At 41.6% G+C, this 22,695-nt stretch overlaps 1 protein-coding gene across 1 annotated transcript; it reads left to right on the forward strand.

Moving 5' to 3' along the window:
- Positions 1–91: 91 nt before the first annotated feature.
- Positions 92–22,099, forward strand: LOC308111607 (leucyl-cystinyl aminopeptidase-like). Its single transcript, XM_080466569.1, has 44 exons — positions 92–141; positions 774–1,114; positions 1,255–1,441; positions 1,515–1,684; positions 1,777–1,915; positions 2,013–2,147; positions 2,232–2,352; positions 2,458–2,612; positions 2,736–2,849; positions 2,951–3,082; positions 3,387–3,518; positions 4,380–4,448; positions 4,570–4,745; positions 4,879–4,958; positions 5,045–5,228; positions 5,312–5,468; positions 5,579–5,763; positions 5,900–6,061; positions 6,695–6,835; positions 7,062–7,143; positions 7,777–7,919; positions 9,329–9,377; positions 9,798–9,852; positions 12,120–12,214; positions 12,514–12,716; positions 13,620–13,731; positions 13,925–14,182; positions 14,287–14,477; positions 14,662–14,800; positions 14,897–15,031; positions 15,136–15,256; positions 15,382–15,533; positions 15,618–15,731; positions 15,839–15,970; positions 16,117–16,251; positions 16,867–17,027; positions 17,158–17,246; positions 17,340–17,523; positions 17,728–17,884; positions 18,321–18,505; positions 18,674–18,835; positions 19,444–19,584; positions 19,681–19,762; positions 19,882–22,099. The coding sequence occupies exons 2-44, from the start codon at positions 948–950 to the stop codon at positions 20,011–20,013; spliced, it is 6,015 nt and encodes a 2,004-aa protein (XP_080322695.1). The 5' UTR covers positions 92–141; positions 774–947; the 3' UTR covers positions 20,014–22,099.
- Positions 22,100–22,695: the final 596 nt, after the last annotated feature.

Raw genomic sequence — 22,695 nt, forward strand, 5'->3', positions numbered from 1 at the left:
GTCAGCGCATTAAAGCAATTCTGTCTTCTCGCGCAGGGTGTTTTTTTTTTTTTTTTAATCTAACAATGGAATGGAGTTTGAAAAAGAAAGTGAAACCTAACAGGGACGCGGAAGAAGCGTGAGGAAGCCAAAATGACAGAGGTAAGTCAGGCTTTCTGAAGCACATTTATTAAAACATAGATTATTCAACACACTATTTTAGGCGAAAGAAGTAACGTTTTAGCACTCTTCTGCAGGCTGTTGTCCCCAGAAAGGTTTTATATGTAACAATTCGGGCACCTCAGTACACATCAGCGTGAGTCCAGCAGCTCCTGCAACCTGATTTGAACTGCAGCTCCGCTCGTGCAGCTGTTGTCACCTCACAGTTATAGCCATGTCCTCAGCCTGTTCTGGCCACATGGAAAGTCAGGTGGTGTGTTTGTCTCATGTTTGGGTCTCCTTCAGAATGAGAAGTTGTTGTGGGCTCAAGTTTACCAAAGGTTTTTTTTATTTTTTTTTATTGCTGGAATGAACCAGGTCAATTATTGTTAGTATGGCACTTGTTTTTATACTTTTGAGTCGTTGCAGTAAATAGACAATGTACACAAGAGCAGGGCCACAGAGTGGGAACCAAACAGTACCCACTGAAGTGATTCATTATTATTTATCCAAGTTAAAACTGTCAGCTTTGTCATCATCAGTCAGATTTCAGGACAGTGATCAAATGTGGTTGACCTTCACAAGGTCATAGAATGAAAAATGTTTGCCCTCATTCCTCCTTTTGTGTCTTTCAGGTTTGAGAAAAGAAGTTTCAAGACTGTGTTGATGCTTTTGCTTCAGCTGCATTTCCCTCAGTAAACTCTAGTCTCTGGGCTATGACCGACTGATATCTCTGCAAGCTGTCAGCCTGCCTCGCGGCTCGGCTTTATTTTTTTTCCAATCAGTGGTTTGAGAACATTTCTCCTGCAATGGTGTGGCTGAAGCTGGGTCTGCTGTCTTTGTTCACTGTGTCCTTGGCATCATCTCAGGACACACTGGGCTCACAGCAGGAGTCCACCTTTGCTCATCCTGGAGAACCATCTCTGTCAAGTACTGACAATCTGTCCTTCCCCTGGAGTCGTCTGCGCCTGCCAAGGTTTGCTTCATTTTTTTTCTTATTTTGTATATAATTCAATGTTATTTGTATAGTAGCAATAACATCATAGCCATCTGCAGGTACTCCACTTTGACTGTAATCATTTGTTTAAAAAACCCACACGGTTATCTTCCTAACAGGTATATCATTCCTCGTCACTACCACCTCTTTCTGCACCCCAACCTCACAAGCCTCAGCTTCACTGGCTCAGTGCAGATCCAGATTGATGTGCAGAACAATACAAACTGGGTCGTAGTACACAGCAAAGGTCTGCACATCTCCACAGCCACCATTTTGGACCAGAACCTCGCTCATCTCTCAGACCAGGTAGCTATGAAAAGCCATCCGTTTATTTGTAATCGTGGCAGGCGATAGACTCAACTATCTCGTCTTATTTCAGGTCCTTCCAGTCCTTCATCACCCTAACCATGAGCAGATTGGCATTTTCTCCCCGCGGGTGCTCAGCAGTGGTCAGAAATACTTCCTGTATATTGAGTTTGCAGCAGATCTTTCAGACGGCTTTCATGGCTTCTATAAGAGCACCTACACAACAAAGGCAGGAGAAACCAGGTTAGACTGAGGTCACTGTTCCACAGCATCGGGCATACAGATGTGTTATAAAGGCAGTATTCTCCAACAGTAACTCTGATGTCTGTTCTCAGAACCTTAGCTTCGACTCACTTTGAGCCCACAAGTGCTCGAGCGGCTTTCCCGTGTTTCGACGAGCCGACATTCAAAGCCAATTTTTCTGTTCGGATCAGGAGAACTCCAGAGTACATTTCTCTCTCCAACATGCCTGTAGTGAGTGGCGCATATGTGCAAGTTGTCACACATTTTTAAATGTTTCTGAAAAAAACACACGCAAAAGGCCGCAATTAACTCTGCTTTTACATCTCAGGTCAAGACGGTAGAATTGAGTGACGGCTTGCTTGAGGATCACTTTGCTCCAAGTGTTGAGATGAGCACGTATCTGGTCGCATTTGTCATCTGTGACTTCAAATCTCTCACCGCAAAGACGTCTTCCGGGGTGCAGGTGCGGTTTTCTTTTTAGATTTTCTTGCATGAAACTAATTTTCATACGTAAATGTCGTTCTGATTATTTTAACATGCACTCCAGGTGTCCATCTATGCTGTCCCTGAAAAGAGGTCTCAAGCCCATTATGCCCTGGAGGTCGCTGTGAAAATGTTGGACTTTTATGAAGAGTACTTTAACATCCGCTATCCTTTACCCAAGCAAGGTGAATCCATTTCCAAAATGTAGTTTTGCCGCACCAAGCCTTTACATCAACATGTCTTGTTTCAGTAACACTTTCCTGCCGTCTGACGTGTGTTTTCTCTCTCAGATTTGATCGCCATCCCAGACTTTCAATCGGGTGCGATGGAGAACTGGGGGCTGACCACCTACAGAGAGACCAGCCTCCTCTTTGACCCCGTCACCTCCTCCGTTTCTTATAAACTCTGGGTGACAATGGTGATCGGCCATGAGCTTGCTCATCAGGTGAGAACAACACATACTAATGAGATGCAGAGATTGTTTACCACCAATATTAAGGCCGTTTAAACAAATGTAACGGTTTAAAAAGACGACATTAAGTAATAAAAGTCACGATCCTCTGTGCAGTGGTTTGGTAACTTGGTGACCATGGAGTGGTGGAACGACATCTGGCTGAACGAAGGATTCGCAAGATACATGGAGTACATTTCAGTGGAGGCCACCTACCCTGAATTCAAAGTGGTACATTGATAGATGACTGTTTTACTAATGTCACAAATGTAGTTATTCGTTATATTCCAACGCTTGAATTGAATATCATGGTTCTGTGTTCAATCCTACAGGAGGAATATCTCCTGAACACCTGTTTCGCAGCAGTTGGTCTAGATTCTTTGAACTCCTCTCGGCCGATATCCAGCCCAGCAGAGAACCCCACTCAGATTGAGGAGATGTTCGACACAGTTTCCTATGATAAAGTATGCTTAGATTGTTTGGTGACTACACGATTTCAACATCATAGATTTATGATATTACATCAAAGCTATGTTATATGTGGATGATTTTCAGCAAAATATATAATTGAATGTTTTTAGTTGGAAAAAAGAACAAACAAGTGACATAGTTCACCTTGTGAATAGTATCCTTGTGCTATTTTTCCATCTAGTATAGTCTTCAACTGAACACTAGTACACATATTTATACTTATGTTGTAACAAAAAGCTCTTCTTGTACAGTGCATTTGCAAAGATAATGTATTTTTTTCTCTGATTTTCTTTCCAGGGAGCATGTGTCCTGCACATGCTGCGTCATTTTCTGACAGACAGCGTGTTTCAGACTGGGATTGTGCGATACCTTCGCAAGTACAGCTACGGAAATGCACAAAATCAGGACCTGTGGGACAGCCTAACCAGTGTAAGAAGTTTAAATGAATGCTATTTCTTGGCAAGCAAAAGTAAAACTTTGACTGCATAGATCATACGTAGACAAACAAAATCAAAAATTTCAAATGAGTACATACTAAACAAACACAGCAGTCATCAGTGCTATTACCAAATATACTGTAGTCAAATACAGGTAATTTGTGGTCCCCACTGAAACAAAGAAACCAAGGTGACAAACTACAGCAATTTCACAGCCAACTCGGTTCACACACCTGAAAAGTCCTTCAAACTTTTTCAACTAGTTCCTGTTCCTAAACTCTTATTCGTGCAATTTATCATAGTTTTTTTCTAAAGTACATGTATCTTCAACACTAAAAGGTATTATTCCTTTATCTCTGACAATGATGTATGTTTTGGACCTTGTTTTTTTTTTTTTTTGGCACCAACAACAGAAGGATGAATCATATCACAGAAATCTAATTTTATATCTCCATTCTCCTTCCATTTTTTTTTTTAAATATCTTTTTCCGGTGTATACCTTCTGACTTTTCGAGACTATATTTATATACTGCAGTTTTGTGGAGCTTTGATTTGTTTATTTAATACGAGGCTTCCATTGTTGTGCATTGTTAGTACTTAGAAAATAAATGTTCTGAAAGTTGCCTGAATTAGGTAATTCATTGCAGTCAAACCTTCATTTCCTATCTTGGTGAAGCTCAACCAAAAATTTTAAAGAAATGTTGATTTGTGGGGTTTACTTAAATGTTAAACTAAGCATGTTTCAAGTCACTTAAGGTTACTTCTGTACTTTACTGCATTTGAATGCACAGATTCTGTGAATGGCAGAAAGAAACACAAGCAGAAATATAGAAAAGAACATTTTGTTTTTTAGACATGCTCAGAGGAAGACTTCATCACTGGAAATCACTGCTACAGCCCCGGCCAGGCTACCAAGAATGCGGTGAGTAAATATTTAAACGTCCAGTGACTGACCTCCCTTCACAGCTCTGTTCTTTGAAATGTCACAGAGCTTTCAAGATGCCAGCGATGCTTATTGATCTTTAATAACCTGTTGTCTACAGTACCTGTTTGCAGGGGAACATCTGGACCTGACAGCCATGATGAACACTTGGACTCTGCAGAAAGGGGTTCCTCTGGTTACAGTAACCAGGAAGGGTTCTCGTCTGCTGCTGAGACAGGACAGGTTCCTGAGGACAGTGATGCCCTCTGACCCTCAGTGGCCCGCGCTGCAGCAGGGGTATGAAAGTGAATATATTATTTTCACTTTTTAAATTACTATTCTACTTAGATTGCATGCTGCCAGGCTCTTTTGCTCTTATTCTTTCATTCCTGCCTTTCATTTTTAATTTTGTGTTTTTCCTCTTGTGCAGTTACCTTTGGCACATCCCTCTGACCTACAAGACCGATGCTTCCAGCACGATCCACAGACACCTCATGACATCGCACACAGGTAAGAGAGAGTGCCACATGCAGTTAATAGAGCCTTGTAGTATTGTTTGCCATGATATTGCTCTCTTTTATTTGTGTTTCTATTAGACAGCATACACATAGGAGAGGAAGCCCGCTGGGTGAAGGTAAACACTGACATGACAGGCTATTATGTGGTTCATTATGAGGACGGTGGCTGGGATACAATAACCAAACTACTGGGAGACAACCACACTGCTCTCAGCTACAAGGACAGGACTCACTTGATACACAATGCTATTCAGTTGGTCACGTAAGTGTATGTCTGTCTTCAATAACTGGAACTGTCTGTGTGTGTGTGTGTAGAAAAAGCATGTTGATTATCTCTCTCTACAGGGCAGGTCATCTCCCTCTGAATAAAGTATTAGACCTGTTTGGTTACCTTCCGTTGGAGACACACACAGTGCCGCTCCTCCAAGGACTGAACTTCCTGGAAGCCATTTATCATGTGATTGAGAAGAGAGACGAGATTGCTTTAACACACAACCTGCGGGTATGATAAAAACTATGTGTGTTTTTAATCGTTTTTTTGTTTTGTTTTTGTTTTTTTACACTGAAAATTAGTTAATATGAGCTGCTCTTACTCTTTGTCTTTTTCTACAGGTATATATTCTGCGTTTTTTCCGTGTTGTGATTGACCAGCAGACATGGAGTGACAGCGGATCTGTGTCCGAGCGACGGCTGAGGTCCGAGGTCTTGTCACTGGCTTGTCACCTGGATGATCCCCCCTGTGTGGATCGGGCACGTCAGCACTTCAGAGACTGGCTTCAGTCCAACAAAACACTAAAGTCTGTGTAAATCATACTATTATCACTCAGCAATGACAAATACTGCCATAAACATCATGTGGTTCCTGTTGGGATACATCATGCAAGTAAACGTTACATCATGGTCCTGATATGTCTTTGCTTGTGACTGCTCCAGTCTGCCCACGGATGTGGCGACGACTGTGTATTCGGTTGGAGCGCAGGATGACCATGGCTGGGCTTCACTATTAGACGCCTACAAGACATCTCTCTCTGAAGCACAAAAAGAAAACATCTTGTTTGCTCTGACCTGCAGCAGAGACATCAACAAACTGCAGCGGTAAGTCTGATGCCTGCAACATTTTTTCCAAACAGTAAACGGTGCCACCTTGTGGTAAACACCGAGCATTGCAGTATTGCTCATTGAACGTCCATCCATTCAGGGACATTCATTTTCTGTAAAGAGTTAATCCAGTGGAGGGTTTCAGTGGGTCGACCTGGACAAATGAGCCATGACGTGTAGCCTGGAGCAGTTATGTAAAGCAATTTCAGATGTTTCTTTTTAATTTGTGTCTAGTTGCTTGAAAATAATTGCTGAAATCTTGTGAGTTGACTGTAATCTATGTATCTCAGAATTCTAGAGTCACACCAAAACTGGCAAGGTGTCAATTGATTTCCTGGACTTTAGAGAGTTAACACATGTTCCACCTGCAACACTTCAAAATCTGCTTACAATTGGCCTTAGGTTTACAAACAGAGTTTTCCTATGTGAACATAGACAGAACAGCTAATTCTCTCCATATACAATTTCAAAAGTGAATTAATTTTATGGTTAAAAGTTGAAAGATGCCCTATCAAGGTGGCTGCATATACATATTCATTTCAAGCCACAATCACGTACCAAATCTTATATACTTTTTGAAATGTGAAAATTATATGATTGTCATATGCGTGTGTGTGCGTGTGTTTGCAGACTGTTGGAGATTGGTCTGGAGGGGAACGTGATTCGATCGCAGGACCTGTCACATCTCATTTTGTGGGTGGCCAGAAACCCTCAGGGGCATCACCTTGCGTGGGGTTTTGTCAAAAAGAACTGGGACATGTTGGTTCAAAAGTACGTATAAACACACACTGGTAGACATACACTGTCAGTCAAAATGACAATCACACAATTTGTCTTTATTACTGCATCATTTTACCTTTTCAACTGCTTTTGATGCTTCAAGCTGCCCCTTTGTATTACATGTGCAAGTGTTTTTTGTTTTGTTTTTCCTGCCACAGACACCACTTTGGTTATTCACATCAAAAACTATTTGCTTTTGATTATTCTCGATCTGCAGGTTTCAGTTGGGCTCATCTTGTATTAGAAACATCATTGTTGGCACCACAGGCCAGTTTTCATCTCCCAAGGAACTCACTGAAGTAAGTGCATTTCTGAATTTAGAAATATTTTAGTATGTTATTCAGTATACCAGTGGGCTAACGTGGAATTTCATGTGGGATTATAGCTTTGAACCAAACCATAATGATAATGATTTAAAGGATTTGAGTTTAGAAAATCCTTCTAACATGAAGCCACCAGCCCTTACGTCTCAAAACTGAAATTCATGTTAGAACTAAGCTGGTTGCACATACGCCTATTCACTTGTCTTATATTATAATCTTAACTTGTCTTCGCTGTTCCATAACATTCAGTCCCAAAAGCAACCACATAATATTTTATAAAAACACTATTAGTGTCAATCATCACTCGTTCCCCTTTCTTATGAAAACTTACAAGAAAGAAAACATGCAGGGGAAACAAGCAGACAAAGAGCCCACCACTGATGTTGGCATTGTTTTAATTGAAATTATTTTCTATATGTTTTAGTTCAAATCAAAACACTTGAAGTGACAATATCCTAGGGTTATTATGAGACACCCCTTTAAAGTGAACCATACTGAATTGCAAATAAAATGAAAAAGAAAAAGACAATAAAATGCTAATAAAAAAGAAGTGTATGTCAGATTTTCAATTAGATCCCTGTGTTTTGTCTGTGTGTGATTGGCCATTAGGTACAGCAGTTCTTTCAGTCTATCAAAGAGCAGACCTCTCAGCTCAGAGGAACACAGATTGCCCTGGACAATATGCAGAAAAATGTTCGCTGGGTTCAGAGAAACCTGGAGACTCTGAGGAGCTGGCTGAGTGACCAGATGAAGTGAAAGTCCAAAGAGAGGTTGTGGTTTATTCACACAGCATAAAGGATACTTGATTGCTTTTTTTTGTTTTTTTTATCTGTTGATTGTAATTGACTGATTGAATGTTAATTATATTTGCTAAATTTGACCGTTGTATATATAAAAATGAGAGTTTTCTGGGGAATTGTTTGTTAGAAGAAACATGTAATTGTGAGAACTGGCCGCTGGGGAAAAATAAATTGAAAAAAAAGGTTTGTACTTCATTAGTATTTCATTGTCTGTATTTTTGTCAAAGCGTGGGACAGAGATCCAATCCAGTTCAACACACTAACACTATGTTAATGGTCTCTTCAGCATATAGATAATAAAAAGGTTTATTGTACCTCCTGGCAATATTGTGAGGGTTTAGTAACTGGAACATAATATGCTATTACTACACTTCAGCCATTGTGTTTTCTCCTTTGTGTGTGAGTGTGTGCGTGTGTGTGTGTGTGTGTGTGTGTGTGTGTGTGTGTGTGTGTGTGTGTGTGTGTGTGTGTGTGTCAGTCCTTTTTTTTTTTTTTAAGATCATCTAAAAAAAAGATTGGAGATTCGTCCTCCTCTTTTATATTTTTAGAAAAATAGGAATAGCTCAGAATTTTTAGAAATGTTTTGAGGTTCAGAAATAAAATGCATCGCTCTTATTTTATGAGATAATGATCAGTGACTTTTTTAACTAATGTGTTTTCTGAATTATTGAGATATATACCTGAAAGCTTTGGTGAACATTTCAATAAATAAATGGAAATTGTAATGGACTTTAGAAATACAATATTTTTCTATTTGCTTTTTTATTTTGTATTACTGTTCTACAGCATGTAATGGTAAAATTATCTTATTGGGTGGAATGGAGGTTTAGATCTGTCTCAGGTAATTAATATGTTCCTTTGTGAATGCCCATACAAGATAAATGAACCTTGCAAATTACAAAAACTCACATTACTGTAATCACAGCTTACATTATGGTAGTGTGGCAGCATGGGAATCAATCCTTTTGATCTGCATTCTTTTGACTTCCATAATAGCCTTTCTGAGAGATGTGCATTGAATGTGTGAACAGTGTGTTTGGTGTATGTTGAGTTAACCCTGTATTTAAACTAAAACACTACTTAAAACTAAACTAATCATATTTACTTTCCATTTTTTTTTTGGTGAATTTACCCACTGCTCTGTGGATCTGATGGGGTCAAGGGTCATGCTAAGGGACCCACAGTGGATTCGAACTCGTGAAGTTGACGTATTTTTGACTTCAGACTTGGTTTGAGGATTTAGAGTGGGGCTGGTAAACGGCAGACAATGCTTAAAGGGTTGAATGAGGATGTATGGAGGCACTGTCCTGCACTACAAGGACTTCATAAGTGTGGCTAAATAACAATAAATGCATGTGTAGCATTGGCCCCGCCCCCTCCAGCGGAAATATCCAATCAGAGGCCAGCACTGTAATTTGATGGGAGGTTGTCAACAACTGGTCACAGAGGAGGAAAAGTGTCATTAGCTCGTTTCTTAATTTCACCCCCAGTTTAGAGCAGAATTCATCCCCAGGTTTTTATCTCAGGGGTTAGTATTCTCCAGACACCCTCGTCACATTCACGTGTGGCGCTGTTATGAATCGCTCGGGGCGATGAAGTTCGGGAGCGCGGCTCGCGGCGGCTAACCTGCTGTCTCTCAGTCACTTCAGAAGTTGGCTAGTTCCGAGCTAGCTGGTAGCTACTACGTAGCCAGCTAACGTCGGAGGGGAGCGCGCGGCCAGCAGGCTGCGGTTGGTTCTGTCTCGGTCTCACCGGCGATTCAAACGCAACACGTCCACCCGAGCGTCTGCTGGCGTGCTGAGTTCGCCCCGGTCGGCCGTGGAGTGAGAGGAGGAGGACTCTGAGAGAGAACCCGCCATGGATTTGTTTGACAGCAACAGTTCAGGTAAGCGGAGGAAGGAAGGGGCTTCGCTCACACTGTCACGGGAAGCTAACAAGCAGCAGGCCGGCTAGTAACTACCGGGACTGTGGCTGCAGGCTCTCTGGGAGTGACATTCACCCGAGGACACCGGGTTGGGAGACGGGGGGGGATCGGCTTTTGAACCGGGCCAAATGAAAGCAGCTCACTAGAAATGGGCTTCAGTACCTGAGAGCCTCTCGGAGGCTAACTTTAATGTCAGTGCCTGTCCGGAGCACTGCAGTGACATGATGATATTTACACAGGACTGGATCTCCATCTGGGTTTACCCAACACGACGCAAACGAAGGTCATTAAATATGTAAGCACGTTATGTTGCGTGGACTCATCTTTTCTTTAAACGCTGCTGGAGAGCACAACTGAGGTACTAATTTAAAGTTCACTACACTTTCTTTCAGACTGACATGAGGACTCATACTGAATAAGAGAAAAACACCCTTCATTAGAAATGATCTTCCGTCTCATAAACTATGTGTTAGACTTGGATTCCACTCAGTCTGGTCCCATGTTGTAACCATTAACTGTTCCTGAATACAGTAATGTCCTGTCAAGGCTGAAGTTGTCTGTTGAAACAAAACTGCTCTGTTTCTGTTTACCCAATTCGCGCCTGCAGGTTTGATAGTAGCAGTGTTTTGTCTTGTTGTGGAGAGCTGATAACACACTCAGCAGGGCCCCAGCAGTCAGCTGCTTTATAGCCTCTGTTATGATCCCCGAGCGTTCACCATGCTTTATTAAAACAAACAAAAAAAACCCAGTGCACAAACACTTATCACAATCCCAGGTGTCAGGAAAGCAGAGTTTCATTCAACCAAGAAGTAGCTTCCTCTAAATCACTGCAGCACAACTTCCCGTATTTGGTCTGTGTTTGTGTTCTCGGACGTGGCTATGTGATTTCTGGTTCAACACAAAGATGACAGACATTTCACAGCTACGGCTTTATCAGGCAATGATGCAATGGCCATTTCAGATTCTTCTGCATGTGATTTCTGTACATGACTCACATCGTATTAACTGTACAGTAAGTTGGTCCTCTACAGCTATGGTTGTCTCACACTCACAAACATATATTTCTATTTATTGTGTGATGATTAAGGCTGATTTGATCAATGTTTTATGTAAACAGAAAGAATACAGTCCTCAGATAAAATACTTTGATGGTCATTTACATTGGTCTGGCTTGTTGCTCTTTTCTGGGAGTGTGAATGTGTGTTGCATGAAATATTTGTCCCAGTATTACCACAACAAATCCCTGCAGCTGCTCCAAGAAGATATACTGATCGTTGGTACAGTCAATGTATATTTATGGGTAAGATTGAGATATTAATGAACATGACTCATAACCTTCTTATGAGTTCTCAGTTTAGTAATAATCGATGCCACTAAAATATTAAGACAACCTTTGCAGTATTATCAAGACTATATCACCATTGTGCTGAACATATGAGAATACAGATCATTCCGCTCTCATTTCACTGAAATCCATGATAAGCCAAGAATGAAACTTTTTTGTCTTCAACTTTGGGATTGTCAGGAAAAACGGGAGCATTGCAGTGCACAGTGTTTTACTACTTGAGTTATTGATTTAAGAGGTTGCACATGCCTCCAATTGTTTCAAGAATTACCGAGGAGAGTTTCTGCCTCCCAGAGAATGACCTGGATTTTGTAAGACAAAGCTCAAGTCTTGTCACGATGCTGAGGATGCATGTTTGTTTGAGGAAATGCTGGTTTTACAAACTGCTGTAGCATGTGACATGAACAGTTGATGCATATTCATTGTGTCCTTTTTCTCAATTACATGGCTTTTTTAAGTTGTGTGATTTGATTGCAGGTAAATGTATTTACGATGAACGTGAGTCATTTTTCTCCTTATGCGTCTTCTTAAGTTGCTACTGAAGTATATGCCATCAGTCCGACAAACCAGTTTAATAGGTCAAAGAACAAGGAAATCCAGTAGGAGGTGAACTAACAGGAAACTTGCTTAGTGTGTTAATGTGGCTTCATGTTGCGTGCATGCTTTGACAATAATAGGCCTTTTGTGTTGAATACATTGTCATTACCTCCGTCTGTGTTTGAAAGCTAATAAGCTCTAGAAGCACTCCACCAATCTAAATGTGATCCAGGTTGTGTAAGGGTCAATAACGATAATGTTCTGTATCATGCGATCTCTCCATCACTGTGCTCATTTCCCTTTTTGTAAATCGTCTGTCTGATTTCTCTTCCTCTGTGCACTGCAGAACATGCCAACCTTCCAAGGAACATGATCGAGAACAGCATGTTTGAAGAAGAGCCTGACGTTGTGGATTTGGCGAAAGACTCTGCAACGTTTCCGGTAAGCTCATGTCCGCTGTGGCTAACAGGATCAGATTTGGAAGATATCAATGATTTGTTGATTGGCAAAAATAGCTGCGACTTATGAGTCAGCCGGGATGTTTGTCGTACCCTCTTACTTGGCATATCTTTCGTTGCCATGCTTATCATTCAGTGTTTGACAGCTTTGTGCATCTCTTATAGGAAGTAAATATAAAACAATTAGTCAACTGAATAAACTTTACCTGGATAAGGCCAGTCTTGAAACACAATACAGTTTAACCACAATATAACCAAGTGCACTGGCCATGCTTTCCCTAGACGCTCCCCGCTCTGGACCCAGATGAGGTGACGTACGAGCCTCGCAGCTCACGGCTCCTTGTGCGAGGCCTGGGAGAAAATGACATGGACGAGGATGAAGAGGACTGTGAGTCTTCAGCCCGTTTGCTGGGCATGTCCTTCATGAACCGTAGCGCCGCTCACAGATCCAGCGCTTCCCCTTACACCAGACAAGCGCCGCCAAGGTTTGTTTGCTCATTTTGACGCTAAACTGTATGTTTACACGGAAACAATGTTGTTTGAAAATAAATCTCCATGAATAAAGGTGGAGACATACAAAAGAATAAGAAAGAGATTAAAACGTTTTTGGGAAGTGGTAAAAACAGGAAAGCTTGTTGTGGTCAGGACATTTCATACTGCCTGAGAAACTGTAGTGCTGATTGTATTGTTGGGAAGATGTATGAAATGCAAAACAGGATGTAGTGATTGGAAATGATCAAATCATACCTCAATCACACCAGGAGAGACAGCTTATCAGAAGTTATTATTGTGGAATAATATGCAGTACTTGTATAGAACAACTGGGAGAGCAAATGCAGCGTTTTCTTGTTAACAGGACAGAGTATTTAAAAAAAAAAAAAGGCGTTTCAAAGAAATGGAGTCACTCCGATGCACAGATTGGAAGAAGTCAACTCATCTGTGAAAAACTAGATCAATCTATTGTGAAGTTAATATGAGCTAAATACTTTTAATACTTAGCTGAAACACTTTACATTTTAGATGGTAGATTACAGCTTCCTCAAACCACACACAACACACAGTTTCCACATGTTGCACACTCTGTACATTCTCAGCCTCCCTTATCAGCAACAGTTTGCCCTGAATCATAGGGCGGCTACCTTTTAGAAGCTGAGAGTTACTTCAAGAGTAATAGGTTATACCAAGGGCTGCTTGTTGGCAACTTCAGGAATAATTACAATTTCCCTTCATGTGATTCGTCATTATTTTTGGGAAATGCCCACTATAGCCCTGCCTGTGGCCTCCCTCTGCCATGAAGCTTTGTTTGTTAAATAGGACTGTTGCTCAATATAACCCTATTTACATAGCAAACTATAATATCAGTAATCTTTCACTCTTTTTGGTCTCAGATCATGTTCGCGACCCTCCGCACGCACAATGGTCGTATGTGTGTTATTCCTTGTGATCGTGGCCTCGATGACGATGGTCCTGTACTTCTTACCAGGTTGCACCTTCACAAAGGTAATGCTTCTGCTATGTGTTTATTTGTATATTCTAATTGCTCTGGGGTCTGCAATGACATATGAATGGACGTCCCTCACTATCTCAATGGATTAAGCCACTTCTCTTTTTTTTAACATGCAGCTTCTCTGTATTTCTCCTTGGTGCTCAGTCTCGACTGCTCTCTTCTGTCTGACTCCAATATGTTCTACAGGCGGGTTGTCGTAAGGAGAACAATACCGCTCCCATTGAGCCAGTCTACCCTACGTCCACAACTGGCGAAGTGTTTCCGTGGGCGCTTTTCCGGCTTCCTCAGAGTGTGCATCCTGTCAGCTATGACCTCACCCTGAACCCCAACCTGGACGACATGACCTTCACTGGCCGGACTGTCATCACCATGTCAGTTCTTCACAACACCAAGCGCATCGTTCTCCACGGAGCTAATCTCAACATCACTAAGGCTACCTTCAAGGTGGGACAGAAAAGTGTTCGTCTTCTAAATAACTTTAAAAGACTTCCTGTTTAGTGTTTGATTTGTTATTTGTTAATCGTTAACTCACTCCGTGTCTCTACCAGCTGGGCGACGGGCAGGTCAGAGATGTGACTGTATTGGAGTACAAACCCAAACAGCAGATAGCTGTTAAGTTCTCTGAGGACCTGCAGGCAGGCCAGTTCTGCGTTTTGACCCTGGATTACTCCGCTGCCCTCTCACACACCTATGATGGCTTCTACAACAGCTCATACACAGATAAAGATGGAAGCAAAAGGTAAAGAGTTTAACCACAAGTATGGCTGGAGTATGGGATTGTGGACCCAGCTCACGACCAAAGCCTCAAAAACAATATTGCTAAAATACCAAAAGAAAACTGAAATTGAATGTTTACAGTTATATTTAATTTACCACATTTACCAGCCTGAGTGTAATCATGACCATCTTCCTTCTGTCCACAGGGTCCTTGCAGCGACGCAGTTTGAGCCGCTCTCAGCCAGGAAGGCCTTCCCATGTTTTGATGAGCCAGCATTCAAAGCCACTTTTCAGATTAGAATCAGCAGAAAGTCAGACTACATGACTCTGTCCAACATGCCGATGGTACTGTCATATTTGTTTTACACTATAGTGGCAAGACAGTGATTTTTATTTACTCTTCTTCTGGTAGTTATTCTGTCTTCATGCTCTGATTTTCAGGCTAAATCCACCCCTCTGGGTAACGGCCTTGTCCTGGATGAGTTTAAAAAGACCACCGTCAACATGAGCACCTACTTGGTGGCCTTCATTGTAGCCAACTTTACTCCTATCAGCAGCAATGTTTCAAACACTCTGGTAGGTCTAATAAGATCCAACTCTCTGTTTTTCTGTACAGAAAGTATTATTTGTAATTTGCCTTTGTCTTATGCTATGTATTGCTGTTTGTTTGTTTGTTACAGGTCTCGGTCTACTCTGTGCCAGAAAAGAAGGAGCACACGCACTATGCTCTAGAAACAGCCTCTGAAGTGTTGAAATATTACAATGATTTCTTTGAAATTGACTACTCCCTAAAAAAACTTGGTGAGGACACACGACTACTCACTTTCTATAAAGTGTATCCATTTCTTTTTTGCCTTTTCCTCGTCTTACTACACCTTTCTCCCATCTTATTACATTCTGTCTGTGTGTCCATTCTACTTTGATAGATTTGATCGCTATCCCTGACTTCCTGGCTGGAGCCATGGAGAACTGGGGCCTCGTCACTTTCCGAGAGACCACCCTGTTGGTGGGCAACGACTCCTCGCCACTGGAAAAACAAGTTGTTGCCTCTGTCATAGCGCACGAGCTTGCTCATCAGGTAGTGTCCTTTGCCGTTGTGTTTGTGACGGAAACCGAGATAACCAGTGTGTGAATCGTCCTTGTATCTAATGCTGCGTTTCAGTGGTTTGGAAACCTGGTCACAATGAGCTGGTGGAACGACTTGTGGCTCAATGAAGGCTTCGCCACCTACATGCAGTACACGTCACTGCAGACCATTTTGCCCGACTTGGACACTGTAAGTTCAAATGTCTGCTTCATGAAACATTTCTCACTTGTTGAAAAGAAGAGAAATCGTTGTTGCTACTCTATATACCTCCGCTCAAAGGTCTTATCTTTTCTCAGGGTAATTTATTTCTGGCAGTGCGCTTCAGAGCCTTGGACAAAGACGCGCTGAACTCCTCCCACGCGGTGTCGACTGAGGTCAACGCAGCCGAACAGGTGGAGGAGATGTTTGACTCCGTCTCCTATGAAAAGGTACATGTTCAAAACAATAAGAGCAGACGCTGTCAGCCTTCCCAACGTCAAAAAGCTTTTTAAAAGAGAATTCTTTACCCTATTTTCTAACAGTAGTTGGTGCAGTTTCATGTGTGATTACAGATGTTTTGTGTCTGTTCTTTCAGGGCGCCTCCATTCTCCTGATGCTGCACGCTTCCCTGCCAGAGGAGCAACAGTTCAGAAAGGGTATTATCCAATACCTCAAGCAATTCAGCCAGTTAAATACTGACACTGGTGACCTCTGGAATAGCCTCACACAGGTTTGTGTTGCTGATTTTGCTTGCTTGTACATGCATGTTTGGACTTTTTCGGTTTCAGCTGACTGATTTTTATTGAAAACACTCCGTCTGAAATATTCAACAAAGTACCAATAATAGCTGATACTATTATCATTTATGCTTATTTTTCAGTTTCAATTCCCTTAATATTTAAGGAAGAACAGATGCAGTACATGGTTTAAAATAGAGGTCTGAACCCATTGCTCAGAGTTTAAGTGGAACCTGCCAACTCATCACTTTACCCCTGACGTCCATGTTGACCACATTAAAGTTTAATGTCCACCTACTTAGAGCCCTTTCCCACATGGTGTTTCCATCTGGAGGAAGGGTGCTGCAGAGCGCTTTGTTGAATGCCTTGTCTTGTTTGAGAAGAAAGACTGCACAATGCTGGGATTCTGTGTGTGGTTTCTCTCCTACCTGTACAGAGAGTTGACCATACAGCTAATGGCAAACTTATGAGGCCTCAAGCATTACACAAAAACATGTTGTGAGGTCATATCTTAAGTCAAAACATCATGCCTTTGTGTGTTGCGTAAACTGTTAATATCACCTCAAATATTGTGCACAGATCGAGTGGACGTCTCTGTCTCTTTTCAGGTTGACGTCTCCGCGCAGCACCAGAATGTATCGGAGATGATGAACTCGTGGACGTCACAGAAAGGCTTCCCGCTGGTCACTGTGAGCATTAAGGAAGATCAGGTGGAGATTAAACAGGAGCACTTCCTGCTGACATCTGACAGTACCACGCAAACGTCAAGGTGGGCTTCATCTCATCACACACAAACACACAAGAACACACAGATCAAAAAAAAAAAAAAAAAAAAAAAAAAAAGAACACACAGATCAGAGAAGTGTCAATACCCACACTGGACTATGTGCTCTGTTCAGCTTGTGGAACATCCCGGTGACGTACGTCAATGACAGCTGTAGTTTGACTCCTGAGTGCAGGCGGGTGTTCACTCTGAGGTCCAAGTCAGGTAAAGCTTGAAGGAATATTCTCCATGTCTCAGTTTTAAGATACGATGTTAGATGGTAAATGTTCATGTTTCTGCTTGTTTGTTTGTTTTCAGACACTCTTAAACTACCAGGAAAAGTGAAGTGGCTGAAGCTGAACTATAAAAACACAGGTTTTTACATTGTTCACTATGGGGATGAAGGCTGGACTGCTCTCACTAATGCTTTGTCCCAAAATGTCAATGCTTTGACACATGAGGACCGTGCCTCGCTTATACATAACATCTTTGCATTGTCCAGGTAAGAAAGACAACCTTCACCGTGTTTTTCAGTCCTCTATCGGCCGGGCCTTTCGTGTGAAAGAGATAATTTGATCTCGTGCAACTGCGTGATAAAATAAATGTCAAATAAAAAGAAATTATATTCATTGACAAAATAAAAGGGTGTTTTCCCATTCTTTTTACTTTTATGTTCCACCTCACTTCCCTGTCCTGTATTTAACAGACTTGGACGTGTTTCCTTCTATCAAGTCCTCAACCTGTTAAAATATATGTCCAATGAAACTGAGATGACTCCAGTGACAGAGGCCCTGCTGCAGCTCAACAACATCTACAGGCTGCTTGATAAAAGACAGGAGTCTGGCCTTGAGGCTCGCATGAAGGTAAGTGCTGAATGAAGTGTGTTACACGTCGGTACACAACTTGGATAGAGTTACTTCGACATTTCATAGAAGTAACCTGAAGTCTGATTAAAAGTTTATATTGTATGAATTAAGAATTAATTGATTCGCTTCATGTAATTAATTTTTTTGGACTCACTCGCTGAAAATCCCTGATTTTCCTTCTGCCTGATATGAACAGCTTTCTTTCAGATTTTCTTAAATGACTTCCATTATTGCTGAACTTTACATTTATTTTAATCGGGTCGTGAGGCTGGACAATCTCAGATGTATTTTCTCACTGGGTTATTTTAACAGAGAAAAAACAAAAACACTGGAGGCCGTTTGCAATCTGAGGTCTGGCCATGGACTGCTGATCTCAATGGGGGCTAATAGTGTGCTGTTGGATCCATGTTTATTTCCCTCTGATATTCCACAGGCATATATTCTGAGCCACTTTGGATCTTTAATGGACAAACAAACATGGGGAGAGGAGGACACTGTGTCTAAACAGGAGCTGCGCTCAGCCCTGCTGGAGACGGCCTGTAGCTTGAAGCAGGAAAAATGCATTCAGCAAGCCAAAGCCCTGTTCAAACAGTATGTGGAGTCCAATGGGACATTCCGGTACGTAACCGACACATAAAGCATTTAATTTAGCATTTGAGTGTCAGGCTGACCAGCGTTTTTAAAACATTCAAAGTCGGCTAACCTAATCAAATAAGTATCTAGTGTTAGAGGGTTCGGAAACAATCTGGACCTGTTGTGGACTAAATCTCTTTTCTTTGTCTTTAGGATTCCAGGAGATTTGCAGCGAGTTGTTTTCACTGTCGCTGCTCAGTCGGAGGAAGACTGGGTGACTTTGCTCCGCATGCACCAACAAGTCACCTTTGATTCAGAGAAGCGAAAAATGTTGCAAGGCTTAGCATCCACCCAGGACACACGGCGAATAATCTGGTAAAGCTCCAGATTTACATGTGTAGTTTTATCCAAATAAAAAAACAAACATACATTTAAAGTTGGAAGCTACTAATGCAGAGTTGGACAAAAAGTGTTTTCAAAGAAAGAAAAAAAAAAACCTGCCCTGCATAAGAAACTTTTTGTTTCAAACTACTTGGCAGGCCAGTACAGTGTATGGATCCTCTGGGGCCAAAGAGCAGGATGTAGTTGAAAGAGGTTGTCCATGGCCGTTCAGTTCATCGTGTTTTAGCATATATATGAACCAGACAGTCATTTTCTAAGATTCAGACGCGCTTCCTCTCCACTACTGTCTCGCTGTAAGCGCAGATTTGACCAGGCAACAGAAATAAAGTTCTGTATTTATTACATGTTGAATATACTCTGCCTGGCCCCCCAAAAAAGCCTCCTCCAAAAAAAGCTATCGGCAATTTGGAGTTAGAAATTTACCTTGAATGCACGTATTTGGATTTCAGGAAGAAACTGAAATACTTGAGTAAAACCAACACATGTGCTAATCACGTGACATTGGTGCCGTTTATTAGTCCTGATGAGTTGTGCAGTCTCCGTTGACTTTGCAGCATGTGAACGGTTCTTCTGCTCGGTAGGATTCTGAAGTCGGGGCTGCATGGAGATTTCATCCAGACTCAGGAGCTGCCGTTGGTCATCAATACTGTGAGTCACGGCTTCGCAGGCTATTTGTTTGCCTGGGATTTCATTCAAGAGAACTGGGACCGGCTTATTGAAAAGTAAGTAATCCTTGTCACTTCTGTACAAATTTTCACAGAATGCATTTATAGAGGATTTCTGATTCCTGTGGTACACTTTCTTTTTTGTGTCTATAGATTCCCTGTGGGTTCTTTTGCCATTCAGACAATCATTAAAGCTACAACCTCCCAGTTCTCCACACAGGCACATCTTGATCAGGTATGTTTGTAATATCTTCCTCGCCTCCATATACGCGTTTGTGTTGACAATTTTTTATCTATAAGCTGTTAGTAGATTAAAGTTCAGCTGGATGTTGCACATCTGTGTGTGTTGTGCAGGCACAAGCGTTCTTCTCCAGTCTGAATGAGCGGGGATCACAGATGAGGAGTGTGCAGGAAGCTTTGGAAACAATCCGGCTCAACCAGCGTTGGATGAAAAGGAACCTGCCCTCGCTTCAACAATGGCTGTGATCCAGCACCTCGTTCAGCCTCCACCCCAGTGACGTGCAGATGGGGTGTGTCTTTGCGACAACAGCAGAGTTTGCACTATGATAGGACCGTCTCTTACCTCCCTAATGTCCCAGCGAGGGCATGAGTCTGTGGCGAAGGCTGTGCTCTGGCTTTGTGTACCAAGAGGTTTCATTTGTTTGAGATTCGTCCTGCCAGTTGTACTTGATAGCTCAGGGTGGCTCTGATCGTGTGTCTGACTGGCTGTGGTCAGATGCAGCACACACTCTTCATGTTTTGATGCTGGCGACCAAACCCCCCCCCTCTCATCACAACCACACGCCTGAGCAGACAATCATGCTTGCCCCGCACTCCTTTAGCCCAGCTGGACCTTAGGCACCTAAATGTAAACGCTACCTTCAAAAAGTCTGATGAATGTGTCGATATGATTAGGTCAGATATAAAATAATGTAGCCATCATGCAGTCACCTGCACTGATGATGTGAAGTTACTGCTACTCGACAGATTCAATGATTTGTCGTCTCACAATAACCCGTGTAGAAACAAAAGTCATGCAACAACAATAATACAAAGTATTAGATGTAATGGTCATGGTAGGACTTGACATTGGTTTGATTGACAGCTTAAAAAAAACAAAAACGTGTGTTGGCATCAGTTGAATGTACTGAAGAACCTTCCCACTGTGCACAATAGAAGAAAACAGTGCAGGTTTGAATCAGCAACCAACGTGTCTTAGGTGAGAGCAGACAATGCACACTGGAGCCCAATGTTTCTTTCCTTCTTATTATTACAAGACGTACACCAGCTTCGCTCCAATCTGCAACTGTTATTTTGATTGTTTTTGTTGCCTGCATTGCAGCTGCTATACAGACGAGCTCTTTAACTCCATTTGCGTGTAAAATTGTAATTATAATGTACATATGCTCCAGTCTCTTCCCTAGCAGGTTTGGATATATTGTTTTAAAAATGTATTGACTTTTAACATTTGGAGATTTGATTTCTGTTGTGTATAAAAAACTAAACTGTACAGAGGAGCTGAATGCACAGAATTGACCTCTAGTCTTGGTCAAACTTTTATAAGGTATTTCTTGCGTTAAACAACCACAAAGTGGCCATTTTCTGATGATGATTATAGTGAGTGCCGTCTTTTAAGGACTAATGTGCAGATTGAAGATGCACATAATGAAGAAGATTGGATGGTAATCAGTTCAGCCCTCAAAAACACTGAGAGATTGAAGTTTCTCAAACTGACCTTGTTGCTCCAGACAATGAAGAGGAGTTAGTTATTGAGTGTATTCACATGTTACTGAGGCGTTTTTTTGATACATTTACAGTTCACTCGCCCTAAGTGTCATCGGAAATGGTACCTGCCAAGTCAAGAGATGTGATCTGCACAGTAACAGATTTTATTCAGGCTGGTCATTTTATTTATTTTTTTTGGTAACTGCTTTCTATTTCTTTGGTTTTTAATCTTATGATTTGTGTCATTTGTTTTTATCTAATTGTAACTGTTCCAGGTGATGACTCCGACTCCTCTGGCTGAGTCAGTCAGAGTGCACAATTTTGTTGTTCGATTGAGGGATTATATGCTCATCTGTGACCATCAGGGTGGTTTCCTCAGCATGTGGTCTTCTGATAAGGCTGGAAAAGAAAATGCCAAGTAAGGCAGTTGGACACTAGTATGAAGAATCACAATACATAGAACCACACTGAGGAGGATTTATCAAGTAGTAGAAGATAAATAAGACTGTATGAGCCATGTCCACATTGTCAACTGTGTTCCATCTGACTGATTTCATAGTTGTTTGACAGTCTGTGTCTATGTGTTCTGTATCTTCTCTGGCTCTTAATCCCAGCTAATTGTGGCTCATGCTGTCACTTGAATGTCTGATTAGAAAGTTTTCCAAACCTCAACAGTCCTGTCATTAGGCAGCCATGGGACTTTGGTGTCATCAGTCAAAGTTCCTTTCAACAGGTGCAAATAAACCTGTCAGATTGTATTTGTTTTTACCCCGGGGTGAATACTGTAGATGCCTGTAAAGGTTTGTTGCTCCTCATATGATCAAAATATAAACAATTCTTTCCCTGAAAATGGTTTGTGCATATTTTACCCCCCCGTCCCTTTTATTTAATCCAAAAAGTAAGTAGAGAACTGGTTCTCATTTCCACTAAGACGTTCCTCATTATTTATCTCAATAACAGAAATGTGGAGAATTCTATTTTGGTGTCTGAAGAAAAATCCTGGGTGTCAAATTTGGCAGTTGACTGCTCCAACTGAGAAAATGTTTTAAGGAACCTCAGAAATGCTCTGGACAGAAAGGAGACAGCTACCATCTTCTATACCGCTTTACCACTCCAGGAAAGTATCCAGAGACAGTTTCATTTTATTTATGATTTTCCTTCTACCACTAGAGGGCGTCAGCACTCAACTTCAACTGGTCGTACCCAGTTTGAGTATTAATAGTTACACTGCATCTGGTCTTCTTTCTACAACAAAAGTTCAAATTTCTGACATTTGTCCCTTGTCTCCTTCTATACCACTTCATCCAACTCAGGTTATTTAACTGACTGCGAGTGAAGCAGAGTTCTTTCTGGGCAGGTTTGTCACAGGAGACACACATACACATCTCCATGAAAGAGTCACCAATCAGCCTCAAAGACACAATTATTTTTTTTATGGGAGGG

Source organism: Lipophrys pholis, assembly GCF_963383615.2.
Source record: "Lipophrys pholis genome assembly, chromosome: 7".
Taxonomy (NCBI): Eukaryota; Metazoa; Chordata; class Actinopteri; order Blenniiformes; family Blenniidae; genus Lipophrys; species Lipophrys pholis.